The sequence below is a fragment of the Pleurodeles waltl genome, chromosome 6, assembly GCF_031143425.1.
Source record: "Pleurodeles waltl isolate 20211129_DDA chromosome 6, aPleWal1.hap1.20221129, whole genome shotgun sequence".
NCBI classification, from domain to species: Eukaryota; Metazoa; Chordata; class Amphibia; order Caudata; family Salamandridae; genus Pleurodeles; species Pleurodeles waltl.
In genome coordinates, this window is record NC_090445.1 from 878814823 (window position 1) to 878840798 (window position 25976).

Below are 25976 nucleotides of genomic sequence, written 5' to 3' on the forward strand. Positions count from 1 at the left end.
AGAAGGTTCTAAGCAAGGCAAATGATACACCTCCATTTTTGAGAAAAAATATAATTCACATTACAGTGTCTGTCTTGAAATGTCTTGTCATTTCTGCAACATATTAGCAAGACAAGGCAAGACAAACAGTGTCACCATGAGGTAGACTCTCATAAGTGCCAGTGTTGACAAGTACTGGTGCTAAGTTCCAGAAGCTGCCACCTCTAACTAAGCACTGCCAATCACTATGCTGTAAAACCTGGGACAGGATCTTTTTTATGTTAAAAAAGGATGGAGACCACTCACAAATGGGGACTGGGGAGGTAGGGTCACACCAGAAGAAATTCCACAAAGGCAGATGATCAGACTTGAATGGATGTGATTTATGGGTCTTCAAAGGTTGTGGCTGTGACCTCAGGATTGCCCCTTGTGATCCCTAGTACTTATGACGTGTCCACTGTCTTCAGAGGTGTCAAAATCAGTGCCAATATAAGAGGCTTACTTTATAGGTATTGGGTTTCCTCCCTCCTTGTTCTCTGTCTATTTGCTATTATACGTACAGTGAATAATATGAATAATAGTCCACTGCTCACAATTGGTGTAATAAAAAATGAAGCACAAGGAGCTGCAATGGGTCCCCTGGTGGCAGCTGAGGTAAGTAAAATAAAATGCTTCTAAACGCCTTTTCTGTGCATGCTGATTAAAGTGTTTGCATGAGAAAGAGCATGTGTATCTGTCAGTGTATGTCTGTATATATACGCATCTGGCTGAGTGAAAGTGAGTGAAAGAGACTGAATGACTGGTAGTGAGAATAAGTGAAATTGAGTGTCAACAAGTGAGTATGAGTGAGTCCGATTGAGAGAGTGAGAGAAAGAGTGACTGCAAGTGAAAGTGAGTGACGAGTATGAGTGAGACTGAGTGAGAGTAAGTAGCAATGATTGAGCGTAACCGTGAGGGAAAATGAGTGAGTCAGAGTGAGTAAACATAAGTAAGAAAAAGCGAGTGAAATTAAGAATGAATGCAAGTATGAGTGAGATATTATGCCTGAGAGAAAGTCAAAATTAATGTGAGTGATAGTGAGTGAGGGTGAAAAAATGAGTGAGTCAAAGTGAGTGAGAATAAGTGAGACTGCCTGAGAATTAGTAAGTGAGTGAGTTCAAGAGATTGCGTCAGTGAGAATAAATTGTCAAGTGCAAATGAACGGAAATGAAGGCATTACAATTTGAAAATGAGTGAGTGAATGCAAGATTTCAGTTAGTGCTAACATACTGAAGGTAATTCTTGGTTTATAGAGTCGTCCATGGAAAAATGCAGCTGATGGCATACTGGAAGCAATTTGGATTGTGACAAGCACTGGCATGGTAGAGGTAATGCTTACCATAATGAAACATCCATGGCAAATTGCTGCAGCTGGCAAACTGGAGGCAATTTTGGTACAAACTCTGGTTTGGTTTAACTCTTGTGCAATTGTCCCTCTGCATTTTCCTGATGATGCTCGATTGGACGTTGCTGCTGATCTAACACTTTGCTGATGAAGAATCTCTGCATGCTGTTCCTTGGAGAGGTATATCTCCCTGCTGACTGCCATTTCCCTTGACATGTTTTTTTTGTTGCTATAATTGAAGTTAGCATGTTGACACCCACCTGTTTTATGTTTTCTAGTTATTAATCCATAGCCCTGAATATATTATTTCCAAATTATTTATGTCTCTTTTGTATTTGCCTGCATGTGTTTGTCCCCACATATGCATGTCCTAACTTGGTTAGATGTAGGGACAACCTATGTCCAACCCAAAATGTGCATACTCTGAATTGAACTTGACTAATGTTGATACAATCTGACCTGAGGTATGTTTCTGTGTTACAAATCATTTCCTTAATGATATGTATTATTCTTCTTGAATGCTTAATTGTGTTAATGCTAAGTCAAATACATTTATTTCGCCGTTTTGGGCAGCCAATGGTATTGATACATCTTTATCATCTGATTTGGTTCACAGGCTTCTCGACATTAGCTTTGTGGTTGCAAGATAGAGCTTCAAAACTTTTCATTGACTGGAGTTTTCCTTCAATGGCCACATTGGTCATGGTGTCTAAATTGTTTGCATGCTGTTAATGAAAATTTGTATATGGTTCACCACATTCTTTCTGGTTCAAAAGGTCCCTTGACCTCAGTGAAGCCTTTGATTCCTGTGTAGGATGAAAAATGCATTTTCACTTCCTACAGTTCAGGGTAAATTGTACTTTCCATCACTTTCAATGTAAACAGGTAAACAATGTCCTGATGAGCATTATTTACTTTCTGCAGCTTCCATTTTAAACAAGTTGTTGCCATTAATCATTATTGTGAATACATTAAAAAATATGTGTTTGAATTAAACCTTCACCTCTGTGCGTCACAGAAATAGTGTAATTCAGTTGCTATGGATCAATAACAATGTTAATTATTATGTCTTCAGAAATAAGTTTATGTAACAACACTTCCTTGGAAGGTTCAAGGTCAAAAGTCATATGATGTCACCTCCTGTAATGCCATTAAGTTCAAAGGATGTGTGATGCCACTTCAGCTACCCCAGGCACTTTGATTATTCAAAGCCCATGAAGATTGCCAAACACCCTCAAAGGTGCAAAAGTATTCAAGCCATCCTCACACTGCAGAAGCCTGTGGCTCAATCATGGCAGCTCGTTGTGCTCTGTATGCAGCCCTGGCGCCTGCAGCCATCTGGAAAATGCCAGAAGGGCCAGACCGACCCCTAGAGGAGCGAAGGAGATCAATCCCAAGCAGGAATAGAGGAAAACGTCAGGGTTATCTACCTTTAAATCCAGGTATACTTCCTTCCAGTGTCAGTGTTCCACTTGACATGAACCAAAACTACAATAATCCAGACAGACATACAGAGGGAAAGAAAACGAGAGAGAGCGACGGTGTGAGATTATAAACTCATCTACATATAAATTCGGAATATTGCTTCCAGGCTACCTTCATCTGTATTTCATTCAATAAAAGTTCGAGTGGTATACTTTAAAACAAGGCTACTCCCAAATTCTGCCTCATTTCTTTTGTTTTCAACTCATTAATCTGCCTTCCCGTGGAGCAACGATGATGTTCATTAAATATCATGACGAGGAAGCTTGCAGTGATACAGATCACAATGATATGTAGTGTTCTCAAACTAGAACACTTCGAGTCAAAAACTGCATCTCAGCGATACGTTAATGAAATAATTAAGTATTGCAATAAGAAGGTTTGGGAGCCTAATAAATTAAATATTTTATGTATCTGCTATGATAAATTCATATTATGGTGTATACAGATCCACATTGTACACAAGAGAAGTGAATCAGAAAAAATGTGCCCTTCTTACAGGGAGTGCAGAATTATTAGGCAAATGAGTATTTTGACCACATCATCCTCTTTATGCATGTTGTCTTACTCCAAGCTGTATAGACTCGAAAGCCTACTACCAATTAAGCATATTAGGTGATGTGCATCTCTGTAATGAGAAGGGGTGTGGTCTAATGACATCAACACCCTATATCAGGTGTGCATAATTATTAGGCAACTTCCTTTCCTTTGGCAAAATGGGTCAAAAGAAGGACTTGACAGGCTCAGAAAAGTCAAAAATAGTGAGATATCTTGCAGAGGGATGCAGCACTCTTAAAATTGCAAAGCTTCTGAAGCGTGATCATCGAACAATCAAGCGTTTCATTCAAAATAGTCAACAGGGTCGCAAGAAGCGTGTGGAAAAACCAAGGCGCAAAATAACTGCCCATGAACTGAGAAAAGTCAAGCGTGCAGCTGCCACGATGCCACTTGCCACCAGTTTGGCCATATTTCAGAGCTGCAACATCACTGGAGTGCCCAAAAGCACAAGGTGTGCAATACTCAGAGACATGGCCAAGGTAAGAAAGGCTGAAAGACGACCACCACTGAACAAGACACACAAGCTGAAACGTCAAGACTGGGCCAAGAAATATCTCAAGACTGATTTTTCTAAGGTTTTATGGACTGATGAAATGAGAGTGAGTCTTGATGGGCCAGATGGATGGGCCCGTGGCTGGATTGGTAAAGGGCAGAGAGCTCCAGTCCGACTCAGACGCCAGCAAGGTGGAGGTGGAGTACTGGTTTGGGCTGGTATCATCAAAGATGAGCTTGTGGGGCCTTTTCGGGTTGAGGATGGAGTCAAGCTCAACTCCCAGTCCTACTGCCAGTTCCTGGAAGACACCTTCTTCAAGCAGTGGTACAGGAAGAAGTCTGCATCCTTCAAGAAAAACATGATTTTCATGCAGGACAATGCTCCATCACACGCGTCCAAGTACTCCACAGCGTGGCTGGCAAGAAAGGGTATAAAAGAAGGACATCTAATGACATGGCCTCCTTGTTCACCTGATCTGAACCCCATTGAGAACCTGTGGTCCATCATCAAATGTGAGATTTACAAGGAGGGAAAACAGTACACCTCTCTGAACAGTGTCTGGGAGGCTGTGATTGCTGCTGCACGCAATGTTGATGGTGAACAGATCAAAACACTGACAGAATCCATGGATGGCAGGCTTTTGAGTGTCCTTGCAAAGAAAGGTGGCTATATCGGTCACTGATTTGTTTTTGTTTTGTTTTTGAATGTCAGAAATGTATATTTGTGAATGTTGAGATGTTATATTGGTTTCACTGGTAATAATAAATAATTGAAATGGTTATATATTTTTTTTTGTTAAGTTGCCTAATAATTATGCACAGTAATAGTCACCTGCACACACAGATATCCCCCTAACATAGCTAAAACTAAAAACAAACTAAAAACTACTTCCAAAAATATTCAGCTTTGATATTAATGAGTTTTTTGGGTTCATTGAGAACATGGTTGTTGTTCAATAATAATATTAATCCTCAAAAATACAACTTGCCTAATAATTCTGCACTCCCTGTATATGCAAATCAAATGTCAGAGATGCAAGCCTCAAGAGCAAGTGGAGAAAAAAGCTATTTATTCTACCTTTATGCTAGCATTACAAACAAAAGCGTTATTCAAATGATACATCAAGGGATCTATTCCTTATTTGAAAGATGGAAAGACAAATACAGGGGTCACTTTCAGGAAGCAGGTTTCTTGCTCATACTTTCCAAGGAAATTTAGCATTTATTAAAGTATCCGTCTGACTGACTGGATTATTCTAAATAGCATGGTCCTGCCCTTCCACACAGGCAACAGATTACATTAACAAGTAGACTTTACAGTTCCAACACCTTGGAAAGAGACGAAAATCGATCCCGGATCAAAAAAACAGGCTGCCATCTTCAAGGGCTACTGAACGTTCTCAAAATAATTAGAGAAGTTTATTTTTGGTAATAAAATAATTAAAGGTACAAATACAGTGTTCGTATAGAAAGTATGTGATTTTTTCTAGAACATCTTGAATCGATGATTCATCTACTTTACTCAACACTATTGCAGGCATTGATTTCTTTAGGAGTGCGTGACTGGGATAATTTAGTGAAATGCTGGCGTTGTAGCTTATCGCCTTCTCGTTGTCGCATATTTTAGGTGTTATGTGACATGGTAAGAGTTGTTGCCAGGGTCTACCAAATAGCCTTCTTTTTGAGACCACAGAACGTGAGTTATTCGTGTGAGAAGCTCAATGAATGCAGAATACCTACTGTTGCCAGGTAACAGCATCCACTGTGCTGCCAGCCACCTTCATGAACCTGCAAGGAAACAAAAGAGGAAACTGTGTGACCCAAAAGGCTGGGACAAGAGCTTGATGCTAATCTGATTCGCACGATAGTGAAGTACTATAATGAGATCCAAGACCAATTTGTACTAAATGCTAAACTACTGTGCAACTTAATACCTCAAGGAAAAACAAGACTCCTTCTGCAACTACTAAAACAATTTATACGATCTTTAAGTGGAGTAATGTCAATACGATCGTATTAAAATAAATGAGCAAGCATGTTTATGATAATATACGGACAAGTAGTGTTTTCCAGCAAAGCAGATGAAAGTTAAATTACTTATGGAGTATGTGATTTCACTAAAGGTGGAATTCCCTATCCAGTTCATTAATCTATTAGACAGTTCGTAGGAGAAAGGACAACCAGCCTCGTTGGCAGCTGTCATACAGTTTAACATGTCCTTTTGCTGGGAAAAACATATTTTCCACAAATTAGTATTTGCACCAAGTATCAAACCAAAATTAAAACTTAAAATTTACACAATTAATACTGTAAAACACTCTACCCTTTCAAGTTTAATTATCTGTAACTTCGTGAAAATAAAAAGCCTACCTTCAAAAGAAAACGTTGTTGTAAAACACTAACTAGAAAATCATTGGAATTTGGAACAAGTAAATAACGATCAATCTATCCAAATGAAGCTAACTGAAACAATGAAAAATTGGATGAGGACTATTGTATATTAAAAGTCTGAACTTCCCATCTCTGTTGTTCCTTGTGATAATTGCTATGCTTGCATAAGAACAGGAGAATCAATTTCACTTTGCGTGGATTGTATGATTGGTCTCCTCCGACTCTGTCGCAGGACGAAATTATTGTTGTCATGCAAAGAAAACACCATTCAGGAATTGGCGTATGCACTGTGCAATCACATGAAAATAAGACACATTTAAACTAACATTCATGGATAGCTCTAGTTTAAGAAAAGGAAACTATGTAGACAACCTTACAGAAAAGCAATCTCAAAGGAATGGCACGTGGAACGAATTATCTGAAGAACTGTCTATCTGTGGTCATAAATTCGGGTTAAATTGTATGTGTGCTTAAAATTCAAATTCATTTTATTTGGTGGACACCGGCTCTTTATTTGTGCCTGAAAAGGCAGCATTCTAAACCACCGGCCAGCCCGTTTGGGACTAGAAAAATGCTTTGTACATTTGGCCCTATGAAGCAAAGGAGCCAGTATGAGTCCTAATTGTTAACAATAGTTTATTTAGTTGGTGCATTGGTTCTCATGTCGCCTAGCCTTGCTAAAATCCACATATTCATACAGAGTTCTACTAAAATGTAAATATGTGTCTCTGTATTGGTATTTATTGAGCAGCATTTTATATACAAAGAAAAAGAGCAGTACACATCAAACAGGAGAGCAGGGATTGATTTGTTATAATGCTTAACAAAGGAGGGTCGCTGATAGGCTATATGGCCTGGGAACAAAGAAGTTTCAATTCATTCTTGATAATGTGCTCCTTCAGGATATGATTCTTACAAACAGTGCTGTACTGTAAGACTGATGTGCTGGAATATTATACCATATCATATACCTTATGACAAAGACGGTATTCCTGGAATTGGTCTTTCTTGGTGCCATTACCAATGAGAAAACATTCTGTGTAGGTCCAGTTCAGCATCAAATAAAACTGAGAGGAGGGAGCACCATCTGATGTGGATGCAGGTCAGATGTATCATTAATTCCAATAGCAATTACCAAGTTTCAGATAGCGATTCGCAAGGGCTCGCAAATGGACCTACCACATTAATATTCATGAGGTAGGTCGCAATTTGCTACCCATTGGGAATAGCTACAATCACAGGGATGGTGGCCTGCTGGGCTCAGCAAACCACCATGTCTGTGATTGCTTTTAAATAAAGCAATCTATTGTTTTTTAAAATGCAGCCCGTTCTCCTTAACCACTTGGGTGCCGAGGACACCAGAGATTTGTTTGCTTCTTGTTTAGTTTTATAAGGGGAGCGACCCCTTAGGCAAGGGTCACTCCCTAGGGGCAATTTTTAAATTAGGACTTTTCTGCTCCCCCGGGAGCAGATCAGCCTAAATTAATTAGGACGATCTGTCCCCAAGGAGGGCAGAAGCCACTAGACATCAGGGATTTTTTTGTTGTTGTTTACATTCATAAGGGGAGCGACCCCTTAGGCAACGGTCGCTCCGAGGGGGTTGGGGGGCCTTTATTTTATTAGGCCTCTTCTGCCGCCCCTGGGGGCAGATTGGCCTATATTAATTAGGCCGATCAGCCCCCAGGGGTGGCAGAAGCTACTAGACACAAGGGATTGTTTTTTATTTACATTTATAAGGGGAGCGACCCCTTAGGCAAGGGTTGCTCCCCTGGGTTGCAAATAATTTTTAGGTCATTTCTGCCCCCATTGGGGCAGATCGGCCTATTTTTATTAGGCCAATCTGCCCCCAGCGGGGACCCACTACACACCAGGAATTGTTTATTTATTTTTGCAACAATTTAAAAAAAAAAGAGTGACCTCTTAGGCAAGGGTCCTGGGGGGGGGGCAAATTTATTTTAGGCCATTTCTTCCCACCTTGAGGGCAGATCAGCCTATTTTAATTAGGCTGATCTGCCCCCAAAGGGGGCAGAAAGCACTAGGCACCAGCAATTTTTATTTTTTATTTTGTTACAGCTGGGGAGAGACCCCTTAGACAAGGGTCACTCCCCTGGGGGGCAATTTTATTTTAGGCTATTTCTGCCCACCTTGAGGGCAGACAGGCCCATTTTTCTTGGGCCAATCTGCCCCCAAGGGGGGCATTAACCACTAGACGCCAGGGATTTTATTTTTGTGCCAATTTCACGCAACAGGAGCGACCCCTCAGGCAAGGGTCTCCCCCTTGGGGGTTTAGTCTACTAGATGGCAGGGAGTTAAAAAAAAAAAATGTGGGGTGGTGGCTACCAACCAGTATGGACATGGTTATGACCCCACCCCAACTGAAGGGGGTAATTGTCTTTCAGCTCTCGGCCACACACTAAAACATTTTATCCCACGGCAAGCAAGAGGACATTTGATTATTTTGCGTTTTGGTTTTACATTTGGGTCATGAGAGCTTGTTTAACTCTCAAAATCGTCCCATTTGGAATAGGGAGGGCCGCGACTTTTGGATGCTGCCATGTAGAAAAATCTACAAGACCTAGACACATCTTAAAACTAAACACCTGGGTGAGTCCACAGTGGTGTGCTTCACATGCACCACACACCATTTTCTTACCCAGGATGCCCTGCAAACCTTCCAACTTTTTCCCACATTTTTGTGATGGAAACTTCCGGAATCTGCAGTAATCCACAACATTCCTACCACCCAGCATTGTCACATCTATACTGATAAAATTTCTGTGACACTTGTCAGCCTAAAAACATTTTTTTTGCAAACTGCCCTTTTGGACCCGCTTTGGTTCCCCCTCATTTTCAACATGTTTTTGGGCGCTTCCCTGTCACAGGCACTTCGCCCACCTACACAAGTGAGGTATCATTTTTATCGGGAGACTGAGGGGAATGTTGGGTGGTAGGAAATTTGTGCCAGTGCGATTATCCCACACGGAAATGTGGGAAAAATGTGATCTTTTTAAACTGAATGGAGGTTTGCTGAGGATTCTGGGTAAGAAAACATTGGGGGATCCACACAAGTCACACCTCCCTGGACTCCCTTGGGTATCTAGTTTTCAGAAATGTTTGGGTTTTTTAGATTTCCCTATATGGCTGCTGAGTCCAGGACCAAAAATGCAGGTGACCCCCTCCTGCAAAAACAGGTAATTTTGTATTTAATAATATTGATGTGTCCACATAGTGTTTTGGGGCATTTCCTTTCGCGGGCACTAAGTCCACCCACACAAGTGAGGTACCATTTTTATCAGGAGACCTGGGGGAACACTGGGTAGATTGAAGTTTGTAGCTCCCCTCAGATTCCAGAACTTTGAAACACCAAAATGTGAGGAAAACGTGTTTTTTTGCCACATCTTGAGGTTTGCTAAGAATTCTGTGTAACAGAACCTGGTGAAATCACAAAAAGTTACCCAATCCTGGGTTCCCCTAAGTGTCTAGGTTTCAGAAATGTCCAGGTATGCTAGGTTTTCCTAGGTGCCGGCTGAGCTAGAGGCCAAAATCCACCGCTAGGCACTTTGCAAAAAACAGAGCAGGTTTATTTGGGAAAATGTGATGTGTTCACGTTGTGTTTTGGGGCATTTCCTGTTGCATGCACTAGGCCTATCCACACAAGTGAGGTACCATTTTTATTGGGAGATTTGGGGGAATGCTGGGTGGAAGTAAATTTGTGGCTCCTCTCAGATTCCAGAACTTTCTGTCACCGAAATGTGTGGAAAAAGTGATTTTTTTAGCCAAATTGTGAGATTAGCAAAGGATTCTGGGTAACAGAACCTGGTGAGAGCCCCACAAGTCAACCCATCTTGGATTTCCCTAGGTGTCTACCTTTCAAAAATGCACAGGTTTGGTAGGTTTCCCTGAGTGCCGGCTGAGCTAGAGCCCAAATTCCACAGCTAGGCAATTTGCAAAAAACAGGTCTGTTTTCTTTAAGAAAATGTGATGTGTCTATGTTGTGTTTTGAGTCATTTCCTGTTGTGGGCACTAGGCATACCCACATAAGTGAGGTACCATTTTTATTGGAAGACTTGGGGGAATGCTGGGAGGAAGGAAATTTGTGGCTTCTCTCAGATTCCAGAACTTTCTATCACCGAACTGAGAGGAAAAAGTGTTTTTTTCCACTTTTTCAGGTTTACAAAGGATTCTGGGTAACAGAACCTGGTGAGCACCCCACAAGACACCCCATCCTGGATTTCTCTAGGTGTCTAGTTTCCAAAAATGCACAGGTTTGGTAGGTTTCCCTAAGTGAGCTGAGCTAGAGTCCACAGCTAGGCACTTTGCAAAAAACAGGTCCGTTTTCATCTGGAAAATGTGATGTGTCCATGTTGTGTTTCCTGTCAAGGGCATTAGGCCTACCCATGCAAGTGAGGTACCATTTTTATCAGGAGACTTGGGGGAACACAGAATAGCAGAACAAGTGTTATCGACCCTTGTCTTTCTCTACATTTTTCTCCTCCAAATGTAAGACAGTGTGTAAAAAAGACGTCTATTTGACAAATGCCCTGTAATTCACATGCTGGTATGGGGACCCCGGAATTCAGATATGTGCAAATAACCACTGCTTCTCAACACCTTGTCTTGTGCCCATTTTGGAAAGACAAAGGTTTCCTTGATACCTATTTTTCACTCTTTATGTTTCACCAAATGAATTGCTGTATACCCAGTGTACAATGAAAAACCATTGCAAGGTGCAGCTCCTTTATTGGCTCTTCGTACCTAGAGTTCTTGATGAACATACAAGCCCTATATATCCCTGTAACCAGAAGAGTCCAGCAGATATAACGGTATATTGCTTTTGAAAATCTGACATCGCAGGAAAAAGTTACAGAGTAAAACGTGGAGAAAAATGGCTGTTTATTTACCTCAATTTCAATATTTCTTTTATTTCAGCTGTAATTTTCTGTAGGAAAACCTTGCCGGATCTACATAAATGCCCCCTTGCTGAATTCAGAATTGAGTCTACTTTTCAGAAATGTTTAGCTGTCTGGGATCCAGCATTGGTTTCACACCCATTTCTGTCACTAACTGGAAGAAGGCTAAAAGCACAAAAAATAGTAAAAATGCGGTATGTCCCAGTAAAATGTAAAAATTGTGTTGAAAAATGTAGTTTTCTGATTCACGTTTGCCTGTTCCTGAAAGCTAAGAAGATGGTGACTTTGTTGATGCCATTTTCAGGGAACAAAACACAAGTCTCCTTCTGCACCCCTTTTTACCTTTTGTTTTAAAAAATGAAATGTTTGCTGTATTTTGGCTAATTTCTTGGTCTCCTCCAGGGGGACAAAATCTGGATACCTCTAGAATCCCTAGGATGTTGAAAAAAAAAGGACTCAAATTTGGCATGGGTAGCATATGTGGACAAAACGTTACAAGTGCCTAAACGTGAACTGCCCCAAATAGCCAAAAAAAGGTATGGCACCTGAGGAAGAAAAGGCCTGGCAGCGAAGGGGTTGAAGGAAAACGGGATACGCTTAAAAAAGAAAAATGAAAAGTTTTCTTTTAATTTTTTTAAGAGTAGCTAGTGGTCCGTGGGACCACTGCCTGCTCTTAAAAAATGCTTTTGCATGCATTCACAAAGGGAAAGAGGTCCCTTGGGGACCCCTTCTCCTTTGCGAATAGGTTAGCACCAATCTGAAATCGTTGTTAACTGCGATTGTTTTGCGACCGCACTCATGGTCACAAAACAATCATACATACCCATGCGATTCGGTATTAGGAAGGGATGCCCTTGACACACTCCTCCCTAATACCGAATAGGTATGTAGTCGCAAATCCAATTTGCGATTCGGTAACAAGTTACTGAATCGCAAATTGGACTTGATACATCCCAAAATGCACTTTTGCAATTGTGATCGCAAAAATGTTTTATACATCTGGTCCCAAATTCCTAAAACCTGCACAGAGATGAAAATGCAGTCTGAGATGTGGCTGGGGTAAAGTATGATAATTATCTGAGAGTATGGATGCGTATTTCCGTGCTGCTATTTACAAATCTCCCATTAAGTGAGAATAGATTGTATGTAACACATCTTTAAGAGGTTTCTCCCAGTTCTGTCTGTTATAACTGTAGCTAATGTATTTAAAAGACAGTTTTCAAACCTTACCATGGGCCTCAACATCCCTACTGTCACTATTTTATAGGTTAACAGCCACATTCTAAATTTCTGAAATGTGATTCCATGTCCTCGATATTTAATGACTTACTTGCTCTTGAATGATGTTTCAGAGAATGCTGCCCTCACTCTTCCTCTTGTGTCAAGCAAGCATCAGCCACAAGGATCTCAGTGAACTTCTACATCCTCTATGATTGTGAAACATTCATCACAAAAGTGCGATTGGCTTTCACCCATTGTCCCTGGTCCAAACATAACCTATGACATTCCTTCCAAAACTTAATAGTTCATGTGTCTATTACGCAACCAACAATTCCATGCCTTACATTAGAGAGTCACTCTTCATTTCACTATCTAAAAAACACAATTGCGGCTGAACTCATTATTGTACCAAAGATCTATAAGAAAACTGTAACTACCCAGCTCTTGGCGTGCTGCAACAACTGCGGCCTTTTCGATGCGCTACAATCAGGTGTACTCCAAAGACGTGGTGCAGAAGCAACGCTCCACAAACACCTTGAGGAGGTTCCCAAAACAGGCTGTCAACAAGTAGTTTTTTGAACTTCTCAGTGTAATATTCAGCACCACGGATACTAAGATTCTGCTCTACTGCCTCTAGAGGTAAAAAGGGATTTCAAGCTCTTGTCTCATACCTCTATGGAAATATAAACGACTTAGGATTGAAACCTTTTTTCTGAAATTCCACCAATGTACATATGTATTAATGTATCATCTTTGTTGCAAGCATGCTTTTATACCTGCCTCTCCTCTTTCCAGAAGGGCATATACTACTGCAACCTCTTTTAGAAGTTGTGTGGTGACAACATGCATCCCTATGTAGGCATCTCTGGAAACCCTCCAGCACCATGTCTTACAAACCTAGATGCCTGAAATTTAATCATGAAATAAATGTGTTACTTGAACCTCAGCAGAACCAACACTGAAACACCTGCCTTCTGTCAAACACAAAGAACAAGTTACTTACCTTCAGTAACGCTTTTTGTCTGGTGGATCTATCTGTGGATTCCGCACCTTTTGAATACCCCCATGTTCCTGCATTCAACATAATTTTTCTCTCTAGCTCTTCACATCAACAAGGACGTCACAACAGCACAGCTTCGCATGGGACTCCATCTGATGTCATCGAAGCCATGAGAAGTCCTCGCCAGAGTGCTGACGCCAGTTTCACCCACTTTTTTCCCATGCCTTTGAGGCAAACGAGTGAAACCAACATCACAAATACAACCTGTGCCTTCTCAAAGTAAAGATTTATATATGTTCACTTCATGTACATGACATTTCAAATAAAACATTATATACAAACAGATTTCTTCTTCTTCTTGGTATATTCAGACCAGCAATGGGGAGGTGGGTGGGTCAGTAAGGAATCCACAGGTAGATACTGTATCCACCAGAAGAACAAGTTACTTACCTTTGGAAATGCTTTTCCTGGTAGACAGAGTAGCTACCTGTGGATTCCTCACCTTATGAATTCTCCCAGTGTAACAGCATTCAACAGAAACTTTTCTTTCCAGCTCTCCACGTCGACAAGAATGTCATAATAACACAGCTCCACATGCAACTCCATCTGACGTCATTGGAGCCATAAAAAGTCCTTGCCGGCGTGGTGACATCAGTTTCACCCACTTTTTTTTACCGTGCCATTGAGGCGAGTGGATGAATACCTACATCACAAACACAACATGTGCAAAGTAAATATATACATAACAAACTTTACATATATAAATTATATATATATGGATATATAGATATATACATAATCTAATAAGCATTCTTTATAAAAAAAATAAGTTCAAATATTTTCTATTATACAAAAATAATACAACCTAAACTACTGTTGGTATGACCAGACAGGCAATGGGGAAGCGGGTGGGACTGTGAGGAATCTACAGGTAGCTATTGTATCCACCAGGAAAAGCGTTACCGAAGGTAAGTAACTTTTTCTTCTGATGGATACAACTACCTGTGGATTTCTGATCTTAGATATAGAATCCCTAAGCAGTCCCACATTTGAGGTGGGTGCCTGACTGATCAAACCAAGAAGTCCTAGAGAACAGAACGGACAAAATGGTCATCCCTCCTCACTTCCAAGTCTAAACAATAATGTTTCGCAAAAGTGTGGAGGGAAGCCGAAGTCGCTGTCTTGCAAATGTCAACAACAGGCACACCCGTGGCTAAAGCAGAAGTGGCCGACCTGACTCTGGTTGAATGATCCCCAATGCCCTCAGGAGGATCCTTCGCTGTCAGTGAGTAACAAATCTTTATGTAAAGAATGACCCACCTTGAAAGAGTCCTTTTGTGGACAGCTTTGCCCTGCATTTTGCTCTCGTAGCCAACGAAGAGCTGCTCAGCAGTTCCGATTCCTTTGTCCTCTCAATATAAAAGCTGAGAGTCCTCTTTGGATCCAGGCGGTGCAGCCTTTCCTCCTCCTTCGATGGGTGGGAAGGAGGATAAAAATATGGAAGTGTTATATTCCGCCCCAGAAGGGTGTAACTACCTTAGGCATGAAAGCCACCCTGGTTCTCAAAACCACCTTACCCGCATGGAAGGTAGTGTAAGGGGGTTTTACACTAAAAGCTTGCAGCTCACTCACATGTCTAGCCAACACGATGGCTATTGAGAACATTTTTAGAAAATTAGGAAGCCTCAATGGGCAACTATGCATTGGTTCAAATAGTGACCCCATCAAAAAAGTGAATACCACATTTAAGTCCCACTGAGGCACAATGAATGGAGTGGGAGGAAATATGTTTGTTAAACCCTTAAGGAATCTAAGAACTATAAGAGACTTAAGTAAAGAGGATTGATCAGGAAAACAAATGAAAGCCGAGACTGCAAGGCGAGATAGTCCTTTTCTGTCGCCACAGCGCACCCTTGTTGCAGTAAGGATAGAGAAAACCCCAAAACATTAGACAAATGGGCCTTTAAAGGGTTGATGTGCCTCCCCTCACACCAACTATCAAAGTTTGCCCATCTGCCAGCATAGACAGTCTTGGTGGAGTGTCACATGGCCAATAAAATTACATCCACCACTTCAGGGGGGAGAGAAAAATATCTCAGTTTGCCCTGTGCAATCTCTAGGCATGAAGGTGCAGGCTCTGGAGGTGGGGGTGTAGAACCTGCTCCTGCGACTGCGAGAGGAGGTCTGCCTTGTAAGGGAGACAGAGCAGAGGGCACATTGAGAGTTGAAGAAGGTGTGTTTACCACACCCTTCACGGTTAATTTGGGGCTGTTAACATGACTTGGTCCCGGTCTTGGTAAATTTTCCTCCGAACTTGAGGAATCAAGGGTATGTTGGGAAACGCGTACACTAGCTGGGTGCTCCAGCTCAACTGAAATGCACCCCCCAATGCTCCCTGCATCGGAACCTACTGCCTGCAGAGGCACCACTATAGGGCCCTCCTTTGCCAGCATGCATGTGACCAACAGAATGCAGAAAGCAAACAGACTGAGCAGGCATAGGACCTTCAGGATTGGAATGAGTGCTCCATTCTGAAACATCGGAATCATAGCCTGAATGTTTTGAATCCTCTGAAGAGTAGGGTAGGTATGGTTCACTGTGCTGCCCCTATGAACAGGGTGCTCTGAGAGGGCACCAGGTGAGATTTGGGTATGTTGATGGAAAAACCCAGATTGAACAACAGTTGAGTTGTCAAATGTAAGTGACGAACCGGAGATAGTTCCTGTGAGACTGCAGAATGGGAAAATATGCATCCTGTAAGTCTATGGAAACCATCCAGTCTTCTCCATCCAGCACAAGAAGCACCTGTGCCAAGGTCAGCTTTTTGAAAAAAAATTCTGTTTGAGGAACAAATTCAAAATCCTCAGGTCTAGGATCGGCTGTAAACGACCATCAGGCAATATATTTAATAACATCCCGACCCCTTTCCTGCTCTGAGACCAACTCTACTGCGCCCTTTAAAAGCAGAGATTGTACCTCCTGCTGGAGTAGCAGTAGATGTTCTTTCAAACAAAATCTTTGTTAGGGAGGAAAAGGGGACAGAACTCTTGGAAGGGAAGGGCATACCCATTTTCCACAATGCTCAACACCCAACTGTCAGTTATTATGGACTTCCATTCTTGTAAAAAATTGATTTAACCTCCCTCTTACAGTTAAAGCATGCTCACTTAAGATGGTGGAACTAGGGCTGATTTCCTGAAAGATTAGCAGAGGTAGTAGAAGGAAGTCTGATGGGCTGCACCTCATTGTCTAACTCTGCCACATCCTCTATAGGATCTGTAGAGGGGATAGGCTGAATGTTGCTGCTGTAAATGCTGCCTCCCGTGAAAGGAGCAGCTCTGGCCAAACCCCCTGAACCTTTGCAGCGGTCTGTAGCTGTTGCCCTGCTTTCCTTAAACCTTTCCAAGGTTGAGCCCGCTTTGGCAACAAACAGTCTGGATCCGTCAAAAGGCCAATCCATGACGGCGGACTGTACATCAGCGTGTCACCTCATGGCCATTGATATTCACATGGCCCTAGCCACCAAATCCACCATATCAAGGCCTGATTGAATCACCTGCTTTGCTGTGTTTTGACTATCATTTAAAAGTTCGGCAAAATGGCCTTGAACATCCTGCGATAACTTGGGAATAATGCCCTGGGCTGAATCCATCAAAGCATGGATATATCTGCCTTAAAGACATGTGGCATTTACTGATTTCAAGGCCCTACTACCAGAAGAAAAAATCTTCTTCGAAGATTGTTCCATCATTTTTTAAACCCCATCCGCAGGAGTCATTGGAAAGGAACGAGGGGATGATCTAGAAGAACAGGAAGTCTGGACCACCAAGCTCTCTAGTGTCAGATGTTGAATCAAAAAACCAGGATCTCCTGGTGTCATTTTTTATCTCCTGGCAATGGATCACAACACCGCTGGAGCTGACACAGGCTTCTGCCATACCTCCAACACTGGCTCGGTCAACGCCTCATTGAATGGTAGTAAAGGCTCCTAAGTGGACATCGAAGAATGAAATACTTCCGTTAGTAAATTCAACTTCAACTCCATTGTCGGAAGAGGTAAGTCCAAAATCTCCCACCTTTCTTGTGACCCCATTGTAACATGTAACCTCAGGCAGAGCTATACCCTCTGGAGACAAGAACTCCCACTCTGAGGAAGTGTCTAAACCATTTGCCATATCTATACCTTCGAATTTCTGGGATGGTACAGGAATTTCACCCTCTTCCAGGTCAGAGTCCTGATGGAAATCTAAATATTGTTGCTCTTCTACAAGCCTCAAAGCCTCCCTACGAGACTTCATCCTAGACTCCAGCAACGGCGTTGGAAGAGAGTATACCGGGGTAGGTGGGGTCGGTTGCAGTGCCGGCGAAGTCGGTGTCCGCACTGGTAACTTAGATGATGGAGCCATAGAATCCCTTTGAGCTGGAGTCGAGTGATGTGGGTTGTGACCTCTCCGACTTCGGTACCGGCGCTACTGGTGCCGAAGATTCCTGACGATTTTCAGTCAGCGAAGGAGTCACATTCCTCCGCACCGTCGAAGGCCAGGGGTACTGGGCCATCGGCATAATGAGAAAATCTTCATGCAGATGCGTAACCGACATCCGCTTCCGCATTCCTGACAAGGTTTGAAACATAACGTCTTAGGTGGATACATTGTCGCCTATTGAGACAACAAAAACATAATTCCCTGGAAACAGTGTAACCAACTTGGAGAGGGAGAAAAAAACATTATGTGCCGAAGGCATGGAGAAAAGAGAACTGACATTAGGACACTGGTAAAGACTTCTTATTGCTCTGATGACGTCAGATGAAGTCACGTGTGGAGCCGTGCTATTGTCTCGTCCTCATCGACGTGGCGACCTTGGAAGAAAAATTCAGTTGAATGCTGGTGCATTGGGGTATTTAAAAGGTGAGGAATCCACAGGTAGATGTATCCATCAGAAATTAGATTTCCAACCATCCAAATCCAGACACTAATCGTAGGTTAGTCATTCACTGAAGTACAAGACTAAAATCCACGCAATGGAATAGTAAGAACATGATCCATGCAATTCTACAGGATTTTGTGTAGCACTGGGTGAAAAGTAAGACTGATTTTGATTTGTGTATGCACACGGACAGACTACTGTCAGGGGATTGCTGGTTGCAAACTTTACTTTCAGACTTAGAATTTTCAGAGCTATGTGTTCCACAGCAATCATGGTTTCAAATATATTTTGAATGAGGCTTACTGAGGTCGAACAGACTAAACCACAAATTGCAGAAAAAAGGTCTGAAAAGTAGTCATGAGAACGGGCCTCTTGGTGTGTCAAGGAAGGATTAAGTTGTCAAAATACGCTGTTCAAGCTTTTTAAACTCTCAATTTTGTTGTTGTTCCAATGAGTCTCATTTAGGAATGCCCATGTGTTAACCTGCTTTTCTTGCGCCTAGGGACTCAAACTGCACCTTACAAATGAGGTGTGATGAGGCCATTTGTATTTCTACTGAACATTCGGTTAAGTGGCATAGCAGTTCGAGATGAACTGATCCTTTTGCTGGTGGGAAAAAAAAATCAACCACATTTTGTAGGCCTGTCTTAGATTCATAACGATTAGATTAAAAAAATTGAAAGGAGAGCTACAAAGAGGCATTCTTTATGGTTGTAAAGCGCTGGATCACCACTTCACCAATCACTTGTGAATAGACCTAATGAGCCTCCTACAATGAAAGGGATAAGCCAAGATGTAGGTGCCAGATATGATCTACGTACTAATGAAGCTGCATACCAGCATAAACATGTATTGAGTTGGTTTAATTACTTTTCAGAAGGAATACTACCGTGCAGTGTGGCTAAGTCTTTCCGTAATGGTGCAGACAAAGTAAAATGCTTTGAATTTTTTTATATTCAGAGGCATTTGCTTTCTGTTATCTGAGTTAATCTTCATGTGCTTATGCTACATAGAGTTTCAAACTGCATCTTAGTAACTGGGCACGATAAAGTCAAAAATAACATTATTTAAAGTTCATGAGTAGATAAGGTATATGTTTGGATAAATTGCCCCTTCTTTAGGAAGGGTCCACACTGATGAATGTTGGTAGCAATGTCCTCAATGACCTAAAACAGTTAAAAATGATGGACTGGAATGTTGCATAGAGGAATTCTCAGTAGATATGCGCTTTTCCACCCTAATGTTTTGTTATCACATTGATTTTATCTGAGTGGAAGACATATACCCAGATGTAGATGTTTGTATGATCTCAAGCTACATGTCACCAGTCTTGCAGACTAAGATACGCCTGCACTGCTCATGTTCCTCCACATCAGGAAAGCGACCAAGCAATTCGGTCTGCACTGCTATTTGTGGAATAGGGCTAAACAGGTCCATATGTGGTTGATGTCTTTCGGTAACAGCAGCGATATTCTAAAGAAGATGGAAAGGAATGTGACCTAAAGGAATTCTCTGCACTGAAGGCTTTGACTTAAGCATTCCCATCAAGCTTTTTGATGCCTCTATAAACCCTGTGTAAGGTGCAATAGCAGCTAAATAAGTCACACTCAGGTCAATTGATTCTATGTATGCTAGTTCCACTAAGAAACAACTGACAGGAAGACAACAAATCTGTAATGACTTTGCCAGTTTGTTCTGAAAGCCATAAGAAATATCCAGATCAGAGTGGAATACTCACATCATGTGAGAAATGTTCTAAGTAGGGTGACCACCCGTCCGTAAATTTAATGGACTGTCCGTAATTTCGCCCTGCTGTCCGTTGTCCGTGAGAAAGCTTTAACGGACGGCATTTGTCTGTAATTTTAGCCTTTCACCTAAAGGGCAACGGAGGCAGGGCGAAATTATGGGCAGATCAGTTTCCCCAGCTGGACTGGAAGGCAGGGAGTCTCCAGTGCTCTGAGGGAGGGGCAGACAGATAAGAATCAGACCTTCTTGACAGGGGGTCTCCTTCCCTAAAGACATGCAAATGTGCCCAACTGGTAAATCTGCAAATACTAAAGGGCTTGAAAACCTGCATTGACTTTACTAAAAGGAGTCACTTTAAGTTTTCTGGTGGCAAAGATATTTCTTTTAGAGAGGTATTGTAATGGTGTTCCAAGGTGAGCTGTGGAGTGTGTGGTTTTAATGGAGTGTTATAAATTTTTTTTAGTACTAGGTATAAACTGTATATTATTCAAATCTGTATTTCAGAAGCACTTTCTTTTTATTTAACCAAAATGTATTTGCACATTTTGTAGCAGCCTTTATTATGATGTAATTGTATTTTTCACAGTTCTTTCAGGTACCTCATAGTACTAACAAACATTGGCAAAGCAATAGGTCTCATCTACGAAAGAGTTATTGGCTTTGCTAATGTGTTTTAACCATTAGCCATGTTATACACCAGAGTAGCTGCTGTTCAGCATGGCTTAAAGTTAGTGGCATAGTGGTGTGGAGTGGAGTAGAGTAGCATAGGAGCAGTGGCGTAGAGCCCAGTGGTGCAAAGTACAGTGCAGTTGTTTAGAGTGCGTTAGCATAGAGTGCAGTGGTTTAGAGTGCAGTGGCATGGAGTGGCGTGGGACAGAGTAGAGTGGCGGCATAGAGTGCAGTGGAGTAGAGTGGCATACATTAGAGTGGCAGAGAGAGCAGTAGCATAGAGTGGTGCAGTGGCATAGATTGCAGAGTAGACTCAGGGAGTGCAGTGGCGTAGTGTAGAGTGTTGCAGAGTAGAGCAAAGTGCTGTAGAGTGGAGTGATGCAGAGTAGAGTGGCATAGAGTGCAGTGGCATAGAATGCAGTAGTACATAGTACATCGGTGTATAGTACAGTGGTGGAGAGTGCAACGTTGCAGAGCAGAGTGTCAGTGCAGTGATGTAGAGTGGAGTAGAGTGGCACAGAGAGCAGTGGCATAGAGTACAGTGGTAGAGTAGAGGGCAGTGGCGTACAGTGCAGTTGTTTAGAGTGCATTGGCGCAGAGTGCAGTGGCATAGAGTGGCATGGGGTAGAGTTACATAGAGTGCAGTGGAGTAGAGTGGCATACAATAGAGTAGCAGAGTGCAGTAATGCAGAGTGGTGCAGTGTCATAGAGTGAAGAGTAGATTCATGTGGCATAGAGTGCAGTGGTGTAGAGTGGTGCAGAGTGGAGTATTGTAGAGTGGTGTAGAGTAGAGTATAGTGCCTAGAGTGCAGTGGCGTTGAGTGATGTAGAGTGCAGAGTAGAGTGAGAGTGTAGTGGTGTAGAGTGGTACAGAGAACAGTGGCATAGAGTACAGTGGTGCAGAGTAAAGGGCAGTGGCATACAGTGCAGTTGTTTAGAGTGCACTGGTGTAGAGTGCAGTTGCATATAGTGGCATTGGGCAGAGTAGAGTGGCATAGAATGCAGTGGAATAGAGTATATTGGTGCAGAATGCAGTAGTACAGAGCAGAGTGGTGTAGAGTATAGTGGCGGCCAGTGCAGTGTTGCAGAGTGTCAGCTTGCAGTGGTGTAGAGTGCATTGAACTAGAGTGCAGTGGTCAGAGTGGTATAGAGTACAGTGGCGTAGAATAGATTGTTTCAGAGTAGAGTGCAGTTGCATAGAGTGGAGAGGTGCAGGGAGAGTGCAGTGGAATAGAATGCAGTGGCACAGAGTGCAGTGGCATAAAGTAGATTATTTCACAGTAGGGCGAGGTGGCTTAGAGTGGAGAGGTGAAGGTTATAGTGGAGTTGCATAAAGTGGCATAGAGTGTGATGGCATAGAGTAAAGTAGTGTAGAATGACGTGGCATAGAGTGCAGAGGTGCAGAGTAGATTAGAGTGATGTACAGTGTATTGATGTAGAGTGCAGGGGCATAGAGTTGAGTGTTACAGAGTAAAGTGCATTAGCATAGAGTGTATTAGCTTAGAGTGCAGTGGCGTACAGTACAGTGTTGCAGAGTGGCAGAGAGTGGAGTTGTGCGGATTAGATTGGTGTTGCCTAGACTGGAGTGGTATGGCGTGCAGACGAGCAGAGCGCAATGGTGTAGAGAGGCATAAAGTGCAGTGGCATAGAGTAGAGTGGTACAGAGGAGAGTAGAGAGGCATAGTGTGAAGTAGCATAGAGTGCAGTGGCATAATGTGGAGTGGTTCCGAATGGAGAAGAGTGCAGTAGCATGGGGTAGAGTAAAGTAGAGTGATACAGAGTAGGGTGCAGTGGCGTGTAGTAGTGCAGAGCAGAGTGGAGTGCAGTATGGATGATATGCTAACACACTGCCATTACAGACAACACATTTTTGATTGAAATGACCATTACATTTGCACAGATATACAATTTTTCAAATCAAACTATGCTGTGCACAGACGATGATGTGTGGAAATTGCATCACCTAATGCAATGGTTTGTTTTAATCATGTACAGGTATTTGTTTCCAGCACAGTTCAGAATTAACAAAAATTTGCTTGATTTGTACTTCTAATTCTGATATATTCTGAAGTTTATTTAAATGTTGTCATTTGATAGAAAAAACTCTTTCCTAACCCCAGTATCCAGCAAGATTGTCGCATAAATCCTCTCACTTTGAAGTCAGAGAAAGGAAAGTAAACACTAAGGCGGTCATTACAACATTAGCGGTAAAAGCCGCTTACCGCCGTGCAGAAGACCGCCAACACACCGCCGCAGCCGTGGAATTCCGCCACAGCTATTATGACCCACATCTCGGAATCCGCCAAAATTCAGACACCCACACAAGTCCGCCACATCGAAGGTCAGTGATAAACTGGCGAAAACAAATCCTCCACCGTCACGCCAACAGAAATACGCCCACACTGTCACAACACACGAATCCACGCGGCCGTCTTTCAACCGCGGTATTCCATTGGCGGTACACACCGCCGCGCTTAAAATACACACACTCTTACAAAACACAACTACATTGGACAATTCGAAATACACACACCTGATACACATACACACACCACTCCCACACACCAAATACAATATAAAACACCCACCCACATCACCCACAAACCCCCACGACCACAATTACAGAGAGAAGGCCAGAGGGAGACACCACCATCAACAAACTAGCATCCACAGGCACACAACACCATCACGCACACAACTTCCACGCACCTCACACAACACACCACTACATATCACCAAACTTATCACCACACACACCACCCCACACATCACCCACACCACCCCATGGCACAGCAAAGACACCCGAGGTTCTCGGAGGAGGAGCTCAGGGTCATGGTGGAGGAAATCGTCCAGGTAGAGCCACAGCTGTTTGGATCACAGGTGCAGCACACCTCAATTGCAAGGAAGATGGAGCTATGGTGAAGAATAGTCGACAGGGTCAACGCAGTGGGACAACACCCAAGAAATCGGGAGGACATCAGGGAGAGGTGGAACGACCTACGGGGGAAGGTGCGTTCCGTGGTCTCAAGACACCACCAGGCGGTTCAGCGGACTGGCGGCAGACCCCCACCTCCTCCCCCACAACTAACAACATGGGAGGAGCAGGTCTTAGCGATTCTGCATCCTGAGGGCCTTCCAGGAGTCGGTGGAGGAATGGACTCTGGTAAGACAAATCTTAACTATTACATCCCCCACCCTACCTGCATGCTATCACATATCCCCACCCTCGCCCCCACCCCTATCACTCCAACTCCTCACAAATGTACCGCTATCACAAACCACACATCCCAACACCAAGCCCTGCATGCAACAACAATGCATGGACACCCATCGCTAAAGCATGCCCACTGCACATACCCATACAACCCCCTAAACCATCATCACACAAGCTCACACACAGGAATACCAGCACTGGGGTACACGGTCACCCACCCATTGCACACCATGACACACACAGATGCAATAATCATGCCTTTCCACCCCTGCAGGACCACTACCCAACGTCACCAGACAGGAGGGTCCAGGCATGTCCACTCCACCCACAGAAGAGGCCCACAGTGATGACAGCAGCTCTGTCCACCTGGATCTAGATGACCAGCCAGGACCATCGTGGGCCTCGGGACAGTCGGTTCCTCTCACACAGGCACAGGCCACCACAGACCTTCCCCCCTCTGGAAACACCAGCACAGCACCCACCGAGCGGGCCCATACCTCCGTCCCAGGACACGTCAATCAGCTGTGTGTCCACCACTACAGGGAACCCAGGATAACCCACCACCCCAACAACAACAGGGACCTGGGGGCAGTGGCAGTGGGCACTCGGTCCAGGGGACGGAGGCCCAGGAACACAGGGGAACTGGGAGGGCTTCTTTGCGACAGGGGGCGGACAGGCCAAGGGAACCCACTCTCCACGAGGCCCTCTCCTCCATCATGGGAGCCTACCACCACTCCCAGGAGACGATGGCAACGGTACTGGCCAAGTTTCAGGAAACCCAGCGCATGCAGGAGGAACAGTATTTGGGGTTCGGGGAGGAACTCAGAACCATCAGCTCCGCCCTGGGCACCATCGTAGGGGTGCTGAAGGAACTACTCAACACCAGGAGGGACACTGTGGCACTACAATGGGCCCCTGACACTAGCATGGATGATGAACTGCCCACCACCTCCGCCGGCACTAGTGGACAGGAGGCACCACCACAGGACCACCGCACCAGCACCCCACCCCCTGCAGAGGGAGAACCACCCCGCAAACGGTCCCTGAGATCCAGGAACAAGACAGAGCACGATGCCAAGACCCCCGCCAAGAAGTGAGACCACCCTGATTGTCATCCCACAGTCCCACTTTGTCACCCTGTCCACATTGAAACTGCCCCAGCTCCACTTCCTATGCCCATATGGGCAGTGCACCTGTGAGACTAATAGACTGGACTCTGCCATGGACACTCCTCCGCCATCACCCCTCACCATTTAACTTCCCCCTCCAATATTTTGAATTGAAATAAACACACCTAAAGCACCAAAAGATCTGGAGTCTGTCTGTGATTTCGAAATAGTGTATTTGCAATTACGGTGACAAAATATTCATGAAATAGCAATGTCAACATACCTATGTCACACAGCCCTAGTCCATGAGGAATCTAAGCAGATGACACACGTTGGGACCCACACCTGTGAAACCGTAAGGGAAAGTGACAACTCAGTGACCATACACTGGGTGAAATCGACAGACAGGATAGAGGTAGAAGTGTTAAAGTACATGTAGTAGGCAGGAATGTATTCTCACCTGTGTTTCACTGGAAATATTGTTGGATGACTGAGCCCCTCTGGACCATCCTCCTGTAGAAAAGGCACCTGGCGTTGCAAAGCCAAGTTGTGAAGCATACAGCAGGCCACGATGATCTGGCACACCTTCTTTGGTTAGTAGAATAGGGATCCACCTGTCATATGCAGACACCTGAACCTGGCCTTCAGGAGCCCGAAGGTCCACTCAATCACCCTCCTAGTTCGACCATGGGCCTCATTCTAGCGTTCCTCAGCCCTTGTCCTGGGATTCCTCACTGGGGTCAGTAGCCATGACAGGTTGGGGTAACCAGAGTCACTTAATAGCCACACACGGTGCCTCTGGAGTTGACCCATCACATAAGGGATGCTGCTATTCCGCAGGATGTAGGCGTCATGCACTGGGCCAGGCAACATGGCATTCACATGGTAGATGTAC

The 25976-nt window shown here is 43.5% G+C and overlaps 1 protein-coding gene across 2 annotated transcripts in view; it reads right to left on the bottom strand.

Annotated features, from left to right (window-relative positions):
• HPSE2 (heparanase 2 (inactive)) overlaps nucleotides 1–25976 on the bottom strand; it is a 2071112-nt gene that overhangs the window by 611619 nt on the left and 1433517 nt on the right. Inside the window, exon 6 of one of the 2 annotated variants that reach the window (XM_069239662.1) lies at nucleotides 5636–5683. The exons of the other annotated variant lie outside the window; for it this stretch is intronic. Within the exon in view, the coding sequence (XP_069095763.1) occupies nucleotides 5636–5683 (48 nt within the window). The remainder of the gene's footprint in view (nucleotides 1–5635; nucleotides 5684–25976) is intronic. 2 annotated transcript variants of the gene reach the window in all.